Here is a 21,542-nt window from a genome sequence, read left to right on the forward strand (position 1 = left end):
CATAAAAGCAATTTTTGAAATTAGATGGATGCCATCTGGTGGACAAACTGAGCATTTTAAAAATGCAAAACCCATATGTAATCTGAATTTATTCGTTTGTTTATGTATAAAAGTGTGTGTGTGTGTGTGTGTCTGTTTTGCACTCTTGATGTTTTATAGATACACCCCTTCACTGTTGTGTGCTTTTTTTCTGGATCGTGGCTGATTTGTAGATTGTATGCACAAAAAAACTCTGTATTGTCACATTTTTGCCAATTTCCCATTCATTTCCTATGCGGGTCCATTTGGTCCCGAAGGCCCTGAGTGTGACCATTTTTTTTACAACCACTTAGACTATTCAAATCCTGTCCCCAATTTTTTGGGGTGTTCATATACCAAGTACCAACAAAGTCACCAAATTTCGGACCATTCCGATGAAGCTATGATTTTACACATTTTTTTATTTAAATTCTTCGGGACCATTTGGTTCGAAGAACCCCATACACTCTGTAAGAATCTACAAATGTGGTGCATTCAAAATTTAACAGACATCACAAACAAACTTTTTAAAAATATTTGTCCTCAGGTTAAAGAAAACTGTAATATGTTTTGGATGACGACCTTTAGTGTCAGTTTAGTGCTTTGAAAATCAACAATTACTAAACATTAAAGGTGAATCCAGTTTTCTGGGAAGCTAATTTGCATTCTAAAAATCACAACAATTTGGATAATAATGTGTTTAGAATATATAATAATATTGACTCATCCATTTTCTTAAAATAATGGTTAAAAGGGTTGAAATGTGATGTTTATTATTTTATATACTTTTTTGTTTTGAGGACTGCTGATTCTATTTTCCCACCCAGAATTTAAAGTGCATCAATGTTGGTCTTCCCCTCCTTCTCACAACCTGTTTCATGAGGTTATGATGCTATTTTACTCAATGAGCTGCACAATTTTTTGTTTGTTTAAAACAGAGATCACAATTCAGCACGATTCTGAAGACAACTAAACAATATATAATATATTTACTAGAGGTTCTGACAAAATGTTAGTTGCTGCAGTCCATTAAAAAAATATTTAATTAATTTGAATAAATGGTTCAATGATTCATTCATAAAGACATCACTTGTTTCATTCTGGGTGAATCAGTGATTTTGATTAATGATTCAATGACAAATACAAAAACAGTCACTTGTCGCCACCCACTGGCGGAACGATGTAATTGATATAATTTTTATTTCCTTTCAAAAGTTGATCTACTCTATTTTGATCAATAACAATAACCTCAGTGTTTTTGTACATTAACAGGATGCAGTAATAGAGTGTAAACCACTATATTTAATAAAATTATTAAATGGATGCTGACTCATTGGGACAATAAAGCCCTCCCTACACCAAACCTAACCGATAAACACTTTATTATTAAACAGTCGCTTGGCACTTTATTTCCAATTTTCAAGTATTTTCTTCATTTTTATTTAAAATAAATTCCATTCCGATAAGATATGTGATGGGCAAAAGGCGATTTTGTACTCTGGTCGAATGTGTCAAAGACTACATGCTGGTGCCACACTCCCTACGGCCTACTCCACAGCAGACGTAAAGTGGACTGCGTCTTTTAGCCAAAATAAACAGGCTATTTACACTTAGAGCCACTCCATTATCAGAAATGTAAAAAAAAAGGAAAACATTTTTTTAAGTGTGCATTGGCCCCTGGCCCTGTGCCCATAAAATGTCCATTGGATAACCCAGCCCAAACTCTCAATAGCGGGAGTGTGGGGCTCGCTCCCATCCTCTCATACTCCACTGGGACTCCCACGACATTGGTTGGTACAGCCGCCTCGCACACCTGGTCAAACGGGCTTCCCTCAGACTCTGATCTTGTAGAAAGTACACAAACACAATGAAGAAGACACAGAAGAGACCGACAGCAATGAACAGAAACAGGAACTTTGGTACACGTGCAAACAAGGATAATTAATGACACACACCTCAACTGAAAACAACTAATCTGAAACCATGACAACAAAATTCACTATGGAAACAACACAAACTGAAAATAAAGTCCAGTGGGCATGACAGACTGCAATACTAGGCTACTATAATGAGTAATATTGATATATAAAAAAGCACTATTAAAACAAGGCAACTGAAATTGTTTGACTTTTTTTCTATGCTATAATGTGTTTCTATAATAAAAACATACATGATATATGTTAGCTTTCAAGGAATATGGAAGCAAAATGACCAAACATAAAAAATAAACTTCACAGTCATGTTATCTTTGCAAGCACGGACTGTTAGTTGAATCAGTATTTCTTTTTATTATATAATTAGCATTAAACAAACAATATCGTTTTTATACACAGTGATAAAAGATTATTAAAATGAAAGATTAAAAAATGATTACAACCACCAAATAGGTGGCGATATATTTACCAAGAATGTAAATCGGCATTAAACAAAAGAAGAAGAAAGTAGAATGGCGCGCTTGTTCTTAACGTCCGTTTCCATGGTGACTCGTCGATTCGTAGAGGATGCGAGTTAACTGTGAACATACTCAAGTTTGGCTGATGTTACTCCCGGATGAGTATTTAGAACCAGCATACCTCGAGTAAGCAAGGTTTGGTTTAATCAACCACGAGTTAAGTGTATGTTTGACGGCAAGATAACATTGCTTTCTTCAGCGGCTGCACAAATGCAGATTTGAATGTTCGCTATGATAGTAACGTTATAGCTATTAACTTACTTTTCAAATGTTTAATACACACAGCTGAGTCGTTGTATAAGTAATATCGCGTATTCGTTTGAATCGAGATCGCGATCTTTTAATGATTAATCGTGCTGCTGTAATACAGTATTTGTGTCTCAGTGTGATCTTTTCAGGCTAGACATCATTATTAAAAAGAGTTTAGTTTACATGAAATCCGATTAAACCTGGGTAATTTCAGATTTAATCCACATCAAATTTTCAGTTACGCAGAAGCCCCGCCCACAGAGTGACGATGACCAGTGACGCAGTGACCAGCCTGCATAGGAATGCGATATAGAACGTGACGTCACAATCGCATTCAGGTCAATTACAGCACAATTTCACACATTCTCTTCGTTACTTTGCTGACCGTTTTCTACTGGCATTTCTTGCAGCGTAGTTTGTTAGCATTTGAAAATGGGTTCAAACATATCTTGTGTTAAATGTGTAGATGTTTCTGACAGTGTGGACAATTTACACAAAAAAGAGAAAGGCAAGAGGAAGGCAAAAACCAATGAGACCAGCTCTAGTCAAGGTAAGAAAGAGGATCAGACATGTCAATGTTATTGGTATATGTAGAATATGTAAAGTTCTGTTTTTAAAGTCTAATAAATAATAATAATAATGCTCAACCATAAATTGAAAACCTTTACTAGAGAATCAGTAACATGATATACTTGACATATAATGGACACTACACACCTTTAATGACAGATGCGTAAATGCCTTTTAAACAGACATTAAAATGTATTACCAAGGTGAAATTGCTCAAGAATAATACTAATTATTTATTAATTATGCCGCGTGATGTTTGCCCATTAGGCCAAATTCATTGTCTGAAAATGAAGATGTGGTGCTAATCAGATGGCAAATTAATGAATTCTACATTTGAGCATGTATCGTTACCTAAAGGGTTACCAAGCAACATCTGGATTGTCCAATTAATATTCACACAGACACAACTGAATGAAAATTAATGTATGGGTCTTGGTGTATGTTTTGAAATTTGAACTATTTTTAATTTGACACTTAAACAGAGAACAGAACATTCCTGCATGTGCTTACTGACTGACAACTGAGAAAGCGGAATGCATGAATTAGACCTGTGTGAATGCCCAAAAACTCGCTTCATAATTTACAGCAACCTTAGTTGTAGCAATATTAGTGTATAGTAATGTCTACGGTTATGCAATCTTTTATTAATAGTATTTCATTAAAACCATCTTTTGGTTGATATGATTTCCCCCTTTAGATCAGACTTCTCAGCATGTCACCAGTACCAGCGAGCCTGAACTCCTCAGCGTTGCAGAGGAACCTGGTCATGCTGAAGTCGACGACGAGTGGAGTGATGACGCCTTCCAGGACTTAGTCGGAGATTCGTCAGAATGGGGTGCCGACGTCCTCAACTCTTTGAGTTGTGTCTTCTCAGACTTTAATGTCAATACCCTCCAAACTCCAGTCTGTGTTGCGACTGACTTGAGTGTTGACGTCCTCCAAGCTACAGTCTGTGCCACATCCGACTATAGAGTTCCAGTCCGAGATGTGGCCTACTATAGAGCCAATGTCCCTGGAGTTCCAGTCCGAGATGTGGCCTACTATAGAGCCAATGTCCCTCAAGTTCCAGTCCGAGATGTGGCCTACTATAGAGCCAATGTCCCTCAAGTTCCCGTCCGAGGTGTGGCCTACTATAGAGCCAATGTTCCTCGAGTTCCAGTCCTTCCAGACTGCAGTGTGGACGTCCCCCAAGTCCCAGTCAGTACCACATCAGCTCCAGACTTGGATGTGGCTGACTGTTGTATTGATGTCCCTCAAGTTCCAGTCTTTGCAATATTAGACTGTAGAGATGATGTCCCTCAAGTTCCAGTCTGTGCAATATCAGACTGTAGAGATGATGTCCCTCAATTTCCAGTCTGTGCAATATCAGACTGTAGAGATGATGTCCCTCAATTTCCAGTCTGTGCAATATCACACTGTAGAGATGATGTCCCTCAAGTTACAGTCTGTGCCACGTCAGACTGTTTAGTCAATGTCCCCCATGTAGGACCGACAGGGGACACTGTATCACCTCAGTTGAAGCAACTGGAGGATAATGAGATTATTAGTGAGTTGACTGTCATGACTCCAACATAACACAATACAGACAAACTTTTGATATTATATCTCTCTTTACTCATGTCAACTCCTCCTATTTTTCTTTTAACAGATGTCGGTTCATGCAGCTATGAAATCGGCAGGAAGCTCGGTGAAGGAGGCTTTGGAAGCATTTATGCCGGGATTCGCTTGAGAGATGGCCTTAAGGTATCACTTATTTTACTTACAATATATATTTTTTAATTGCCCTGTTTTACACTTGTCTCACTCTCCTTAGTGTATCTTATGTACACTACTTAGGGCAAACCTGTTTAAATTGTTAGACGTGCTCTTCAAGCTTAGAATTTGAATTCATGAATCTGAACATGTCTGTCCAAGGATAATGACTGAAATTATATGACCTCTGCACACATATTTTAAATAATTCTAACACAAATCCATTTTTTGTTTTGTTGATCAGGTGGCGATGAAATTCGCTGACAACGCGGGTATAGATTGGATCGACATTGTAAGTACTCTGTTTCTTTCAGTACATTTTTCAATAGACCAACTGCTATTGACAGTAGTTTAGTAGTGGTCTACATCTTTTCTCCAGGTAAGATCATAAGAATTGTCTTTCTTCTAGGAGGGTAATCCTGAACCCGTTCCACAGGAGATCGGTCTGCTAATGCTTGCCAACAAAGGCCACAGGGTTCCCCAGATCATCCAGCTTCTGGACTGGGTCGAAGAGCCTGAGCGATACATTATGGTTCTAGAGTGGCCTACACCCTGTGAGAACTTGATCGAATTTTTAGATCGCTACAAAGGCACCATCGAAGAGGACGTAGCATTGGTTATTATGCAGCAGGCAACACTCGCAGCTCAAACATGCTGCCATCGTGGAGTGCTGCACCGCGACATAAAGCTGGAAAACCTGCTGATCAACCCGTACACCCTGGAAGTCAAATTGATTGACTTTGGTTGCGGCGAAATCCTGACCAATGCGGGATACACGTCCTTTGCTGGTATGTATTATTTCTCAGAGCTGTAATGTGGGTCTCAAACTTTGATGATGAGTTTGAGACCGTTCGACTTGTATGAGGCAAGGTCTCACAAAGCATCACGTAATGGAATCCACCATTGTGAATCAATAGCATCAAAAATGTCTTCCATGTTAATCAATGTCTAGTCAAAAGGGTTTCTTTAATACAGGCTTATTATACAAGAGACAAAATCTCTGTCTTCCAGGCACAAAACCGTACTGCCCCCCTGAGTATGATTTAAACGGCGAGTATCACGGAGAACCAGCGACAGTTTGGTCACTCGGGATACTCTTGTTTGCACTGCTGTGTGGGCAATTTCCAGAGTCAGAAGACTTGGACGAGCTCAATGATAACATCTGGATCCAAGATGGCTTGTCACAAGGTGAGATCTTCATTTCAGCAAAGGACACTTGTAATTATAAATCATACAAAATAGAACAAAGTAATAAAGTAATAAAATTGGTTGTGTGGGTAATGCAGTAATATTTAGATCTTTCAGCTTAGACTCTTAATCAAAGAGAGCGAGTGTGAAGTTTAAGATAATAATAGGACTTCTCTTCTCTTTCTTTACAGAATGCTGCAAATTACTTTGCTCTCTCCTGCAAAGAAACCCAGAGAAGAGGCTTGAATTGGACAATGTCTGTCTCCACAACTGGTTTAAATATTTTAATTGTCAACCTGAGGATAATGAGATTATTGGTAAGTTTACTGTCATAACTCCGAAATTACACAAGACAAACACACGTTTTAAACAATATATGCCTTTACTCAGGCACAAAGCAGCTTTCATGTTAACTCTTCTTATTTTTCTTTTGACAGACGTCGGTTTCTGCAGCTATGAAATCGGCAGGAAGCTCGGTGGAGGAGGCTTTGGAAGCGTTTATGCTGGGACTCGCCTGAAAGATGGCCTTGAGGTATTACTTATTTTCTTTACATTGTTTGTCAAAATGTTCTTGCCCTATCTTATACTCGAATCACTCTCTTCTTTTAAAGCATTCTCAGTGTATCTTATGTTCACTACTTAGAGCACTTGACATTTCAGACCTGTTTAAATTGTTAGACATGCTCTACATGATTAAAATTTAAATTCATGAAAATGAACATTTTTGTTCAAGGTGAATCACTGAAATGATATGAACTTTGCACACACATTGTAAATAATTCTAACACAAATCCATTTTTTGTTTTGTTGATCAGGTGTTGCTGAAATTCGCTGACAACGTGGGTATAGAATGGATCGACATTGTAAGTACTCTGTTTCTCTCAGTCTATTTTTCAATAGACAAACTGTTATTGTCAGTAGTTTAGTAGTGGTCTACATCTTTTCTCCATGTAAGATCATAAGAATTGTCTTTCTTCTAGGAGGGTAATCCTGAACCCGTTCCACAGGAGATCGGTCTGCTAATGCTTGCCAACAAAGGCCACAGGGTTTCCCAGATCATCCAGCTTCTGGACTGGGACGAAGAGCCTGAGCGATACATTATGGTTCTAGAGTGGCCTGCACCCTGTGAGAGTTTAATTGAATTTCTAGGCCGCCACAAAGGCACCATCGAAGAGGACGTAGCATCCGTTATCATGCAGCAGGCAACACTCGCAGCTCAAACATGCTGCCATCGTGGAGTGCTGCACCGCGACATCAAGCTGGAAAACCTGCTTATCAACCCGTACACCCTGGAAGTCAAACTGATTGACTTTGGGTGCAGCAAAATCCTAACCAACACAGGATACACGTCCTTTCCTGGTATGTATTATTCCTCAGAGCTGTAATGTGGGTCTCAAACTTTGATGACGGGTCAGAAGCTGTTCGACTTGAATGAGTCATGGTCTTACAAAGCATCATGTAATGGGATCCACCATTGTGAATCAATAATAGCATCAAATAATTTCTTGTATACTAATGAATACCTAGTCAAAATGTCGCTTTTATACAAACTAAAAAAATCTATTTTTCCAGGCACAAAACCGTACTGCCCCCCTGAGTATGATTTAAACGGCGAGTATCACGGGGAACCAGCGACAGTTTGGTCACTCGGGATACTCTTGTTTGCACTGCTGTGTGGGCAATTTCCAGAGTCAGAAGACTTGGACGAGCTCAATTATAACCTCTGGATCCAGGATGGCTTGTCACAAGGTGAGATCTTCATTTCAGCAAAGGACACTTGTAATTCTAAATCATACAAAATAGAACAAATTGGTTGTGTGGGTAATGCAGTAATATTTAGATCTTTCAGCTTAGACTCTTAATCAAAGAGAGCGAGTGTGAAGTTTAAGATAATAATAGGACTTCTCTTCTCTTTCTTTACAGAATGCTGCGAATTACTTTCCTCTCTCCTGCAAAGAAAACCAGAAAAGCGGCTTGAATTGGACAATGTCTGTCTCCACAACTGGTTTAAGTATTTTAATTGTCAGCCTGAGGATAATGAGATTATTGGTAAGTTTGCTGCCATAACCCCGACATAACACAAGACAAACACAAGTTTGATACAATATCTGCCTTTACTCAGGCACAAAGCAGTTTTTATGTCAACTCCTCTTATTTTTTTTTAACAGACGTCGGTTTCTGCAGCTATGAAATCGGCAGGAAGCTCGGTGGAGGAGGCTTTGGAAGCGTTTATGCTGGGACTCGCCTGAAAGATGGCCTTGAGGTATTACTTATTTTCTTTACATTGTTTGTCTATCAAAATGTTCTTGCCCTATCTTATACTCTTTTCAAGCATTCTCAGTGTATCTTATGTTCACTACTTAGACCACGTGACCTTTCAGACCTGTTTAAATTGTTAGACATGCTCTACATGCTTAGAATTTAAATTCATGAAACTGAACATGTCTGTTCAAGGTTGATGACTGAAATATGAACTCTGCACACATATTGTAACTAATTCTAAAACAAATCCATTTTTTGTTTTGTTGATCAGGTGGCGCTGAAATTCGCTGACAACGTGGGTATAGATTGGATCGACATTGTAAGTACTCTGTTTCTCTCAGTCATTTTTTCAATAGACCAACTGATATTGTCAGTAGTTTAGTAGTGGTCTACATCTTTTCTCCATGTAAGATCATAAGAATTGTCTTTCTTCTAGGAGGGTAATCCTGAACCCGTTCCACAGGAGATCGGTCTGCTAATGCTTGCCAACAAAGGCCACAGGGTTCCCCAGATCATCCAGCTTCTGGACTGGGACGAAGAGCCTGAGCGATACATTATGGTTCTAGAGTGGTCTACACCCTGTGAGAGTTTGATTGAATTTCTAGGCCGCCACAAAGGCACCATCGAAGAGGACGTAGCATCTGTTATCATGCAGCAGGCAACACTCGCAGCTCAAACATGCTGCCATCGTGGAGTGCTGCACCGCGACATAAAGCTGAAAAACCTGCTGATCAACCCGTTCACCCTGGAAGTCAAATTGATTGACTTTGGTTGCAGCGAAATCCTGACCAATGCGGGATACACGTCCTTTCCTGGTATGTATTATTTCTCAGCGCTGTAATGTGGGTCTCAAACTTTGATGACGGGTCAGAAGCCGTTCGACTTGAATGAGTCATGGTCTTACAAAGCATCATGTAATGGGATCCACCATTGTGAATCAATAGCATCCAAAAATTTCTTCCATGCTAATGAATAGCTAGTCAACATGTTACTTTAATACAAGCTTATAAATCAAACAACATCTTTGTCTTCCAGGCACAAAACCGTACTGCCCCCCTGAGTATGATTTAAACGGCGAGTATCACGGGGAACCAGCGACAGTTTGGTCACTCGGGATACTCTTGTTTGCACTGCTGTGTGGGCAATTTCCAGAGTCAGATGACTTGGACGAGCTCAATGATAACTTCTGGACCAAAGATGGCTTGTCACAAGGTGAGATCTTCATTTCAGCAAAGGACACTTGTAATTCTAAATCATACAAAATAGAACAAAGTAATACAAATTGGTTGTGTGGGTAATGCAGTAATATTTAGATCTTTCAGCTTAGACTCTTAATCAAAGAGAGCGAGTGTGAAGTTTAAGATAATAATAGGACTTCTCTTCTCTTTCTTTACAGAATGCTGCGAATTACTTTGCTCTCTCCTGCAAAGAAAACCAGAAAAGCGGCTTGAATTGGACAATGTCTGTCTCCACAACTGGTTTAAGTATTTTAATTGCCAGCCTGAGGATAATGAGATTATTGGTAAATTTACTGTCATAACCCCGACATAACACAAGACAAACACAAGTTTGATACAATATCTGCCTTTACTCAGGCACAAAGCAGTTTTTTATGTCAACTCCTCTTATTTTTCTTTTAACAGATGTCGGTTTCTGCAGCTATGAAATCGGCAGGAAGCTAGGTGGAGGAGGCTTTGGAAGCGTTTATGCTGGGACTCGCCTGAAAGATGGCCTTGAGGTATTACTTATTTTCTTTACATTGTTTGTCTATCAAAATGTTCTTTCCCTATCTTATACTCTTTTCAAGCATTCTCAGTGTATCTTATGTTCACTACTTAGACCACTTGACCTTTCAGACCTTTTTAAATTGTTAGACATACTCTACATGCTTAGAATTTAAATTCATGAAACTGAACATGTCTTTTCAAGGTTAATCACTGAAATATGAACTCTGCACACACATTGTAAATAATTCTAACACAAATCCATTTTTTGTTTTGTTGATCAGGTGGCGCTGAAATTCGCTGACAACGTGGGTATAGAATGGATCGACATTGTAAGTACTCTGTTTCTCTCAGTCATTTTTTCAATAGACCAACTGCTATTGTCAGTAGTTTAGTAGTGGTCTACATCTTTTCTCCATGTAAGATCATAAGAATTGTCTTTCCTCTAGGAGGGTAATCCTGAACCCGTTCCACAGGAGATCGGTCTGCTAATGCTTGCCAACAAAGGCCACAGGGTTCCCCAGATCATCCAGCTTCTGGACTGGGACGAAGAGCCTGAGCGATACATTATGGTTCTAGAGTGGCCTACACCCTGTGAGAGTTTAATTGAATTTCTAGACCGCCACAAAGGCACCATCGAAGAGGACGTAGCATCCGTTATCATGCAGCAGGCAACACTCGCAGCTCAAACATGCTGCTATCGTGGAGTGCTGCACCGCGACATAAAGCTGAAAAACCTGCTGATCAACCCGTACACCCTGGAAGTCAAATTGATTGACTTTGGGTGCAGCGAAATCCTGACCAATGCGGGATACACGTCCTTTCCTGGTATGTATTATTCCTCAGAGCTGTAATGTGGGTCTCAAACTTTGATGACGGGTCAGAAGCCGTTCTACTTGAATGAATCAAGTCCTTACAAAGCATCATGTAATGGGATCCACCATTGTGAATCAATAATAGCATCAAAAAAATTCTTCCATGCTAATGAATAGCTAGTCAAAATGTTACTTTAATACAAGCTTATAAATCAAACAAATTTTTGTCTTCCAGGCACAAAACCGTACTGCCCCCCTGAGTATGATTTAAACGGCGAGTATCACGGGGAACCAGCGACAGTTTGGTCACTCGGGATACTCTTGTTTGCACTGCTGTGTGGGCAATTTCCAGAGTCAGAAGACTTGGACGAGCTCAATGATAACATCTGGACCAAAGATGGCTTGTCACAAGGTGAGATCTTCATTTCAGCAAAGGACACTTGTAATTCTAAATCATACAAAATAGAACAAAGTAGTACAAATTGGTTGTGTTGGTAATGCAGTAATATTTAGATCTTTCAGCTTAGACTCTTAATCAAAGAGAGCGAGTGTGAAGTTTAAGATAATAATAGGACTTCTCTTCTCTTTCTTCACAGAATGCTGCGAATTACTTTGCTCTCTCCTGCAAAGAAAACCAGAAAAGCGGCTTGAATTGGACAATGTCTGTCTACACAACTGGTTTAAGTATTTTAATTGTCAGCCTGAGGATAATGAGATTATTGGTAAGTTTACTGTCATAACCCCGACATAACACAAGACAAACACACGTTTGATACAATATCTGCCTTTACTCAGGCACAAAGCACTTTTTTATGTCAACTCCTCTTTTTTTTCTTTTAACAGACGTCGGTTTCTGCAGCTATGAAATCGGCAGGAAGCTCGGTGGAGGAGGCTTTGGAAGCGTTTATGCAGGGACTCGCCTGAAAGATGGCATTGAGGTATTACTTATTTTCTTTGCATTGTTTTTCTATCAAAATGTTCTTGCCCTATCTTATACTCTTTTCAAGCATTCTCAGTGTATCTTATGTTCACTACTTAGACCACTTGACCTTTCAGACCTGTTTAAATTGTTAGACATGCTCTACATGCTTAGAATTTAAATTCATGAAACTGAATATGTCTGTTTAAGGTTAATGACTGAAATTTGAACTCTGCACACATATTGTAACTAATTCTAAAACAAATCCATTTTTTGTTTTGTTGATCAGGTGGCCCTGAAATTCGCTGACAACGTGGGTATAGATTGGATCGACATTGTAAGTACTCTGTTTCTCTCAGTCATTTTTTCAATAGACCAACTGCTATTGTCAGTAGTTTAGTAGTGGTCTACATATTTTCTCCATGTAAGATCATAAGAATTGTCTTTCCTCTAGGAGGGTAATCCTGAACCCGTTCCACAGGAGATCGGTCTGCTAATGCTTGCCAACAAAGGCCACAGGGTTCCCCAGATCATCCAGCTTCTGGACTGGGACGAAGAGCCTGAGCGATACATTATGGTTCTAGAGTGGCCTACACCCTGTGAGAGTTTAATTGAATTTCTAGGCCGCCACAAAGGCACCATCGAAGAGGACGTAGCATCCGTTATCATGCAGCAGGCAACACTCGCAGCTCAAACATGCTGCCATCGTGGAGTGCTGCACCGCGACATAAAGCTGAAAAACCTGCTGATCAACCCGTACACCCTGGAAGTCAAATTGATTGACTTTGGGTGCAGCGAAATCCTGACCAATGCGGGATACACGTCCTTTCCTGGTATGTATGATTCCTCAGAGCTGTAATGTGGGTCTCAAACTTTGATGACGGGTCAGAAGCCGTTCTACTTGTATGAGTCAAGTCCTTACAAAGCATCATGAAATGGGATCCACCGTTGTGAATCAATAATAGCATCAAAAAATGTCTTCCGTGCTAATGAATAGCTAGTCAAAATGTTACTTTAATACAAGCTTATAAATCAAACAAAATTTTTGTCTTCCAGGCACAAAACCGTACTGCCCCCCTGAGTATGATTTAAACGGCGAGTATCACGGGGAACCAGCGACAGTTTGGTCACTCGGGATACTCTTGTTTGCACTGCTGTGTGGGCAATTTCCAGAGTCAAAAGACTTGGACGAGCTCAATGATAACATCTGGACCAAAGATGGCTTATCACAAGGTGAGATCTTCATTTCAGCAAAGGACACTTGTAATTCTAAATCATACAAAATAGAACAAAGTAATAAAATTGGTTCTGTGGGTAATGCAGTAATATTTAGATCTTTCAGCTTAGACTCTTAATCAAAGAGAGCGAGTGTAAAGTTTAAGATAATAATAGGACTTCTCTTCTCTTTCTTCACAGAATGCTGCAAATTACTTTGCTCTCTCCTGCAAAGAAAACCAGAGAAGCGGCTTGAATTGGACAATGTCTGTCTCCACAACTGGTTTAACCCTTTGACTGTCCCTTTTTTCGCATAGACATAAAAATCACTATCTAAACTTAAATGGTTGTAATTCAAGAATGCTTTGGAATATAGACCTATGGTTGTTCTTGTTTTAAAGAAGACATTTTCTTTATGACATTTAGACATTTAGAAATTATTTAAAATAAAACAGAAAAAAAGTTATATAAGTTTGAGTTTATGAACATGTGCAATGTAAAAATATAAAAATTAATATTTTATATAAATTATCCCAGCCTGGATCAACCTCAGGGTTCTGAGAAATTAGTGTTAGTTCCCAGGTTGGAGGTAAGGCGTAGGGTAGTATATATAACCTCTCTCCATTTTCAGGCCATATCTGCCTTGGCCTACGTCCACGATGGTTTCAGCGGCTCTCAAGAATTCCAAGCCAGCTATAATGGGAAAAGCCAGGTGGGCGTCCTTCATTATATAGGTGTCCACACTGCATACTTTATCATGCCACTTATAACTGACTGTTTGTTTCCTGATGCATAGCCTAGTGAACTTCAGTCATGATGAATCTTTGAGAGGAAACTGGAGTGCCCGATGAAGCCTCTCCTCCCAACTGTCTTCACAGGTTCTCCTGTATCAGGTTGTAAGTACTCCCTGTATCCAATACCGCCTTCACTTCTTTACCTTTTACTGTTACAGGTACCAAGAGAAGGAAGGTCATTGAGTGGGGTTGTGCTATGGAAAGTCCTGCCAGTTTTTTCCCGAGCCTTGGTGCACAAGCCCACCTAGACAAGGGTTTGTCTGGACTTCCTCGAGTTGTGTTGACACGTCTGGACAAACTAAGGCGTGGGCAGAGGGAACCGCAACTTCAGATTCCAGACTCGGAAAAATATGTGGCTGGTAACTACATTCAAATGAAGACAGGCCTGTGGACGATACTGGTAACGAGTTATGCTCACTCATGTGAGATGCTGACTCCAAGAGGGTGGATTCGAAGACACCGAACATCGCAACACTCGTTCCAAATCTTGGCTGGCCCTCTCCGTTTGACCGTTGCTCTGAGGATGGAACCGAGAGGAAAGACTAACCTTCATCCCCAATAAATAAAAAAATTCCTTTCAAAATTTGGATACTAATTGGGGTCCCTTGTCCGAGGCCATGTCCATCGGGAGGCTTTCTGAATCCTAAAAACGTGGTCTATGACAGCTATCAAGGCGTAACCCCGTCTAAATCGGCCCAATGGAGGTTTTCCGATAAAACGGGTGAAGGTCTCTGTGTGTTACTGTCTTTCCACGTGGCAAAGTAATTTGATTAAATGAAAAACATTTTTTCATATAACTCTTTGTTTCATCTGACTCCATAAATGAAAAGGTTTTAATGATATCTGTGCATCAATAAATGTGAGCAAATGATTGAAAATATTTTTAGTAAAGAGTTAAAAAGAATAGTCAGAGTCAGTTCGAATAAAATCAAATGTTTACAATTTATTATGTCAGATAAATGTATCATACCAATTTATTTCATTATCAGTTCAAAGATAATAGATACAAAACATCAAATGCTCTGGAATAAAGAGAAAAGATGTGAACCTTGACATTATGTCATGATGCGAAGTGTTAGTCTGGGTTACAGAATCACCCCGAGCTTCCTGGGGCCGTTTGCCCCAGCTGTGCGTAAGTTACAACTTAGCCTAGTTTTGACGTAAATGGGAACTAAGTTACAACTTACGAAAGTACTAAATATTTTTACGTTGCACCATTAAACTTAGTTTAATATGGAAGCCCGTTTCCGCCATAGTTGAGAAAAAAAAGATTATCTAAGTCATAATAATGAGAAAGTTTCTCATAATTATGACTTAGTATCTCATTATATTGAGAAAGTTTCTCATTATTATGACTTAGTATCTCATTATATTGAGAAAGTTTCTCATAATAATGACTTAACATTTCATAATAATGAGAAACTTTCTCATAATAATGACTTAACATCTCGTAATAATGAGAAACTTTCTCGTAATTATGACTTAGCATCTCGTAATAATGAGAAATTTTCTCATAATAATGACTTAACATCTCGTAATAATGAGAAACTTTCTTTTAATAATGACTTAACTTAACTCATCTCACAATAATGATAAACTAATTGTGATGCATTGTGCGCTTATGGACGCATATGTCTTCATGGCGCCGGTTATGGATGCTGGTTCTTTTGGGCTTCTGCGTGATGGATTTTAAACAAATAGAGCAGTATTTCAGACGAGGACTAACAAATCGTGAAATACTAACTCTACTGCAAGAAGTACATGGAGTCAAATTTAGCAATCGCACCCTTGAGCGACTTTTGAGTAAACACCAGCTTTGGAGGAGGAAGAACAAGACTGATGAAGCTGATGTGGCAGCTTTCATTCAGCAACAACTACAAACATCAGGACAGTCGCATGGTTACAGGTGGATGCATCAGAAATGCTGGCTCAATGGAATTATCACTGACAGAGAGACAGTGCGGGTGATTTTGCGGTTGCTAGATGGCGAGGGAGTTGACCTGAGGTCTAGGAATCGACTTCGTCGGCGAGTGTATTTTAGCCGTGGACCTAATTATGTGTGGCATATCGATGGATACGATAAAATAAAACCATACGGAATTGGTATAAGTGGGTGCATAGACGGTTTTTCAAGAAAAATGATGTGGCTTGAAGCTTACAGAACAAACAATGATCCATCGGGTTATTGCTGGGTACTTTATGACAGCTGTCATAGAGGCGGAAGGCTGCCCTAATATGGTGAGATTGGATCTCGGCACAGAGAACGTCAATGTTGCAGAGATGCAGAAATTTGTGCATCACGGAACGCATCCCGACTCTGCTTGCGTCAGTTTTGGGCCAAGCACCAGCAATCAACGGATTGAGAGATGGTGGCTTACACTTAGAAGTCAGTGCATCCAGTTTTGGATGAACCTGTTTGACAATCTAAAAGAGGATGGATATTATGCTGACACTTTCCTGGACAAATGTTTGATCCAATTCTGTTTTCAAAACTTAATACAGGTAAGTCACACGTTTTCTTTTGTTAATTTGTTTTTAACCCAAAATGAACATTCTGTCATCATTTATTCACCCTCATGTTGTTCCAAACCTGTAGGCCTAAATATGTTTCTTTCTTTTGTTGAACATAAAGGAAGATGTTCTGAAGGATGTTTTGTCCCCTTTGACTTCCAAATAGTATAAAATATACTATGGAAGTCAGTGGGGACCCAAAACTGTTTGGTTATCTACATTCTTCAGAATATCTTTCTTTATGTTCAAAAAAAGAAAGAAACTCATATTTAGGCATACAGGTTTGGAACAACATGAGGGTGAGTAAATTATGACAAAATGTTCATTTTGGGTGAACTATCCCTTTAAGTCTATTAAATATTATGTTTAAACATGTTGACAATAACTTTGTATCTCTAAAGTATGATTCTAAAGTAGTTATGAAATGCAATCTGGTAGTTACATGGCACAACACATTAAACTGCAAGACTCCTCAAAAGATGTCTATTCAACTGTGGATTTTTACATCAAACTCAGGGAGTTGATAAATAACGAACTAAGTGCCACAGACTAAAATTATTTGTGAAGCATAAAAAAAAACAAATGTTATTCTCTGCTTAATAGATAAAATGTCGGGCAGCAATATCTTGATATGATCACACAATGCATCTCATTTGACTTGTACACTGTATTTCACTTTACTGGTGTAAACCTTAACACCTAGTATTGTAATGCTGTGGAGCATTTAACTGAAATGAAAAGGCAGGCCTACTATGTTCAAAATATAAAAATAAAATAAAAAAAGCTGCATGGGTTTTGTGCTGCATAAATGCAAAGCAAGCAGGCAATTCTTTAAACAAAAACAAAAAATTGTAAAGTTTATGGTACAGTATTCATGAAACAGCATTGGGTGTACTGTTGTTGGAAAACAGCACAACATATCTTTGCATTGCAACATATCCTTAAGACATTACATACTGAAAGGAAAGCAATGCTTACTGTAGCAACAAACAAATGTTCAACTAACAGTAATGCTATAAACACAGCAACACTAAAACAGGTTTGGATGTAATGCAACTGGGTAAAAAAAAAAAACATCCATATCTTTGCACTGGAATTGTGCAATATTTGTATATCTGTAAGACATCATATAAGTAAAGGAAATGCTCATCAGTGAGCAGCAACAGCGAACAGTCTTACAATTGACAATAACATTGCCACTTTATAATAGTTTTAAAAATCTTTAAAACTTTTTCAAATTAACAGTACAGCTGTACATTCACACAATTCAGAAACAACAGTTTAAAACAAACAATACACAAGGCAAGACAACTTTTATGGTGGTGCATAATGTGACTTCACACAGAGTACAGTTTTACATTTAGAAGCAGTACTCTTTTCTCACTTCATTAGTTAGATAAAGTCCATCACCCACACATTGCATTCTAAGACTTTGTTCATTTCGGATCTGAAATCAGGATAACTGTCATAGAAAACTGACAGCTCCAAGACACAACCACAAGTGTGTGCAACTGGGCGTCGTTGGAAGCCTTGAACCTGTGTAAAGTCAACGACGATAGTTTTCCCCAAAAAAAGATCCGAACCAGTGCAGAATCTAAGAAACCGAGACAGACCTTGTGTGCCAGATTCCCTAAGGTAAGCGGTTAAAAACCTTTGAATCTCCCTCTGCTGGGTATTCATGTTCTCTGGGAAAGAAAGAGCCCTCAGAACCTTTCTCACAGTTGGCTGCAAGTTTTCATACACAGAGGAAATGTCATCAAGATGACTGATGGCAGTGGAAAGCATGTTTGCCCACTGCTCAATGACAAAGGCAGGCTCTTGAATCAGTTTTTTGTGGGCAAGTTCTTGCAAGATGTCCTCTGCATTGTTCTCTGTTGGAGTTTTACGACAGCTATGGCCATCCAAAACCTCAAGCAGTTCTTCTTTGTCAACAGTGTTGAAGTCAGATCGCCAGGCTTCAAAGACTGCTTGTTCTGATTCTGGAACAAACTTCAGGAAAGTCTCAATGACATTGCTTTTCGCACTTCCAAAAGCGGCCTGCTCCAAGATTACTGGAGCTATTTTAGCAGGAAGGTACTTTTCCTTTTGCCATCCAAAGGCAATTATACGGCCTACACTTTCCCAGTGCATTTGTCCAAAATCATGCCTAAGGAAAGGCACCTTGAAAGAGCTGCCCATAGTGCACTGTTCATAAAACTCATTCCAGAACTCAGAAAGACAGTCTCTCACTACTCCTCCTTCATCATGGCCCCTCTCAACTTTTCCATCTGGTGCAATAATTTGAATTTTTATTTCACACCCTAACACGCTTTCATCCAAAAAATGAGCAATGAGTTCTGGGAGGACATGACCACGGTGGACAACTAAGATCCTCTTTATTTGTTCACTATGTGCAATGGTGTTCAGAGGTGAGAGAGGTAATGTATCATCCAAAATTTGATCATCCCCATTAAAAATGTCTCCAGTGACAAATGTGACAGTGTTGCTGTCATCCAAAGCATTCTCATCTAGGTTGGTGGAAATTATCTCTGTTGAATAAAGGAAAGGCATCTCTGGTTCCATGTTGCTCCCTATGTAAACCACATCTGTGTTATCTGTATTTCCTGATCTTTCAGCTGGCATTTTTGTTGGGGAACTGTTCAGTTCTCGTGTAGTGAGAGCCACATCCATTTCCTGTTGCATATGTGAGCCAGAGTTATTTTTCTTCTTTGTTGTGAGGTAGAACCGTAAAAGTGGCAACCTGGTGTCTGCATACAGTTTTCCAACTGTAATCTCGTCATCAATAGACATTTCTTTGTAATCCATTAAATCTACCTCAAACTCAGTGATGTCTCCATCTGGGCTTTTTCCATCTCCAAAAAACAGCTTGATTGCTTGCTGAATCAAATCAGATTTCTTGGATTCTTTTGATACATCTACCTTTCGTGTGCCACCACCCCTTCTTGTTCTCACTTGTTTGAAGATTTCATTTTCTGTATCGTAATTCATCCATCCTAATTCTACCTTTCTCATAGTCTTCTGAGCATTCTTTGCTGTGTGTTGTTGACTTGTTGTGGCAGAATCATCATACTTAAATTTTTTGTATATTTTAGATTTCAATCGCTCAAAAAGTTTTGATTTCCTGTTATTGGGGTCATTCCTGTTATTGGCTTTCTGTCTGCAAAATCCCAAAATGGCCAAACGATCACCATATGATGGAAAGTATGTCTTTAGCTGTTCATCTGTCATTAGTTCGATGACACTGGCATCAATCTAGAAAAAAAAGGAAATGCAGGTTTAATATTTGACATTTGAGTTTGCATGTCAACATACAATTTTCACTGATAAATGGTTGGGTGCATATATATATATATATATATATACACACACATTAGTGATGTCAATGTTAACGCATAAGATACTTTTTTGTCCAGTTTAACGCGCTATAATATTTAACGCAATTAAAGCAGCTTCCGTTTTTTCTGTCGTCCTTTAGCTAGCATTATATTATATGACCACGCTATTATTCATGCAATGCTTTTAAACCATTCAAGAGAATGGTGAATTCATGTGTCAGAATGTCTTGACACACACACGTCGCACAGAAAGACGCGCGCCATTATCCTGCGCCAGAATAGAGTTCTGAGATTGAACGAACAATAACACACAACCCAGTCAACCAGTTAATCTCACAGTGATGTCACCATGTGGTCACAACGTCAGCAATCTGGGGTCACAGTGAGCTAAAAGTTTAACTCACTGTGTGCTCAAACTATGGCCACAATATGAGCTCATCCCAGCTAGGAAGGTTATTATTCTATAAATGTTTTGAGAGCATTACGTTATGTTCTTGTAATCTTTTCTGTACCTAATTTTATTTTTTGTTACCAGAATGTTCTCCTTAAAAGTAGAGATGCACAGATTACAATTTTCTAGGCCGATTCCGATTTTTCATGAGTTTGGCCTGCCGATACCGATTTTAGATTCCATTGTTTCTAACCACTTTACAGCAAACACAAATATTTATTTTCTATCTTTTCTTTAATAGAACATAGAACATTTTTTGAACAAATTAAATAAAATAGAACTATATAAATTATTACTCCTGGTGTGGGAAATTCACATATCTAAGTGCAGTGTTATGGTATGGAAGAACCATTTTCACTTCCAATATTCAACAAAAAAAAAAAAGTGATATAGGCCTATTTACTTATTTAGGAAACTAAACTTCTGTATGAAATCAGGTAATGCCAATAAAATAATATATAAATAGCAAATAAAAATGAAATAAATATAGCCTTGCAGTATAAAGATATTTCTCATAACACACACACACACACAGGCCTATTGCAATCACAAGTTTAAATGGGTAAATTTTCTATAAATATTTTTGAGTCTTCATTTTCTTTTCTGACATGGTCTACTATTCCATGCAAATTCTGTGCATTTTGGGTACTTTTCCGTGTGCACGTGTGATGCTGATGTTGTTGCGCGATGTTATTCATGCGGCGCCCGAGTGCATTTGACCAGCATAAAATTGGAATATGTCAGACTGACCGGCCGGTCGCCGATCATGGCCGATCACGTGAAAATCGTCCGATTCCGATCACCAGCCGATCAATCGGTGCATCTCTACTAAAAAGGTAGGATAACCCTCTCTAAAAACATTTTAAACATGTTTAGTGATAACATTGAAAGAACATTATCCCCTAACATTCTAAATATTTGGCGAGAAGTTTCCAAGCAGACACAGGACTTAACCTCTTAAAAGAAGTTTGATTGTAATTAATAGTTTGGTCACCATTGTGGAGGTCAGTGTTTGCTCTAGTTGGGCTCTTTGGCCTTGACTATTTAATGTTAGTTTTTCTCTGACTCCTAATAAGTGTCTGTTATAGCAAGAGAAAATGTGATCAAGTAATATTATGTTGGCTACTTGTTGATAATAAAGATATTATCATAATGTAGTGGCCTGATTTCATCCAGGGAATGGTCTCTAATATCAATTGAAAAATCCTGATCATAAAAATCCAGGATTTATACAGCATGAGATCCTGCAGAATTTTAATCTTTTACATTTTTAATGCAGAGTATTTA

At 38.7% G+C, this 21,542-nt stretch overlaps 1 protein-coding gene across 1 annotated transcript; it reads left to right on the forward strand.

Moving 5' to 3' along the window:
• The first annotated feature begins 1,885 nt into the window (after nt 1–1,885).
• LOC143714819 (uncharacterized) lies at nt 1,886–13,481 on the forward strand. The gene is made up of 27 exons (XM_077206252.1): nt 1,886–1,937; nt 3,186–3,269; nt 3,987–4,835; nt 4,938–5,032; nt 5,286–5,333; nt 5,451–5,829; nt 6,053–6,229; nt 6,421–6,546; nt 6,667–6,761; nt 7,045–7,092; nt 7,210–7,588; nt 7,802–7,978; nt 8,153–8,278; nt 8,398–8,492; nt 8,763–8,810; nt 8,928–9,306; nt 9,527–9,703; nt 10,135–10,229; nt 10,500–10,547; nt 10,665–11,043; nt 11,266–11,442; nt 11,627–11,752; nt 11,874–11,968; nt 12,239–12,286; nt 12,404–12,782; nt 13,006–13,182; nt 13,366–13,481. Exons 1-27 carry the CDS (start codon nt 1,886–1,888, stop codon nt 13,479–13,481), a joined length of 4,974 nt encoding a protein of 1,657 aa, XP_077062367.1.
• The last annotated feature ends 8,061 nt before the right edge of the window (nt 13,482–21,542 follow it).

The sequence above is a fragment of the Siphateles boraxobius genome, unplaced genomic scaffold (assembly GCF_051911475.1).
Source record: "Siphateles boraxobius isolate OS27281-9 unplaced genomic scaffold, OSU_SipBor_1 56, whole genome shotgun sequence".
NCBI lineage: Eukaryota > Metazoa > Chordata > Actinopteri > Cypriniformes > Leuciscidae > Siphateles > Siphateles boraxobius.

Coding starts and splice junctions, on each gene's coding strand:
- LOC143714819 (XM_077206252.1), top strand. CDS start 1,886: ATGAAGAAGACACAGAAGAGACCGACAGCAATGAACAGAAACAGGAAC. Junction 4,836..4,937: donor GGAGGATAATGAGATTATTA/GTGAGTTGACTG, acceptor TTCTTTTAACAG/ATGTCGGTTCATGCAGCTAT. Junction 13,183..13,365: donor CAAAGATGGCTTATCACAAG/GTGAGATCTTCA, acceptor CTTTCTTCACAG/AATGCTGCAAATTACTTTGC.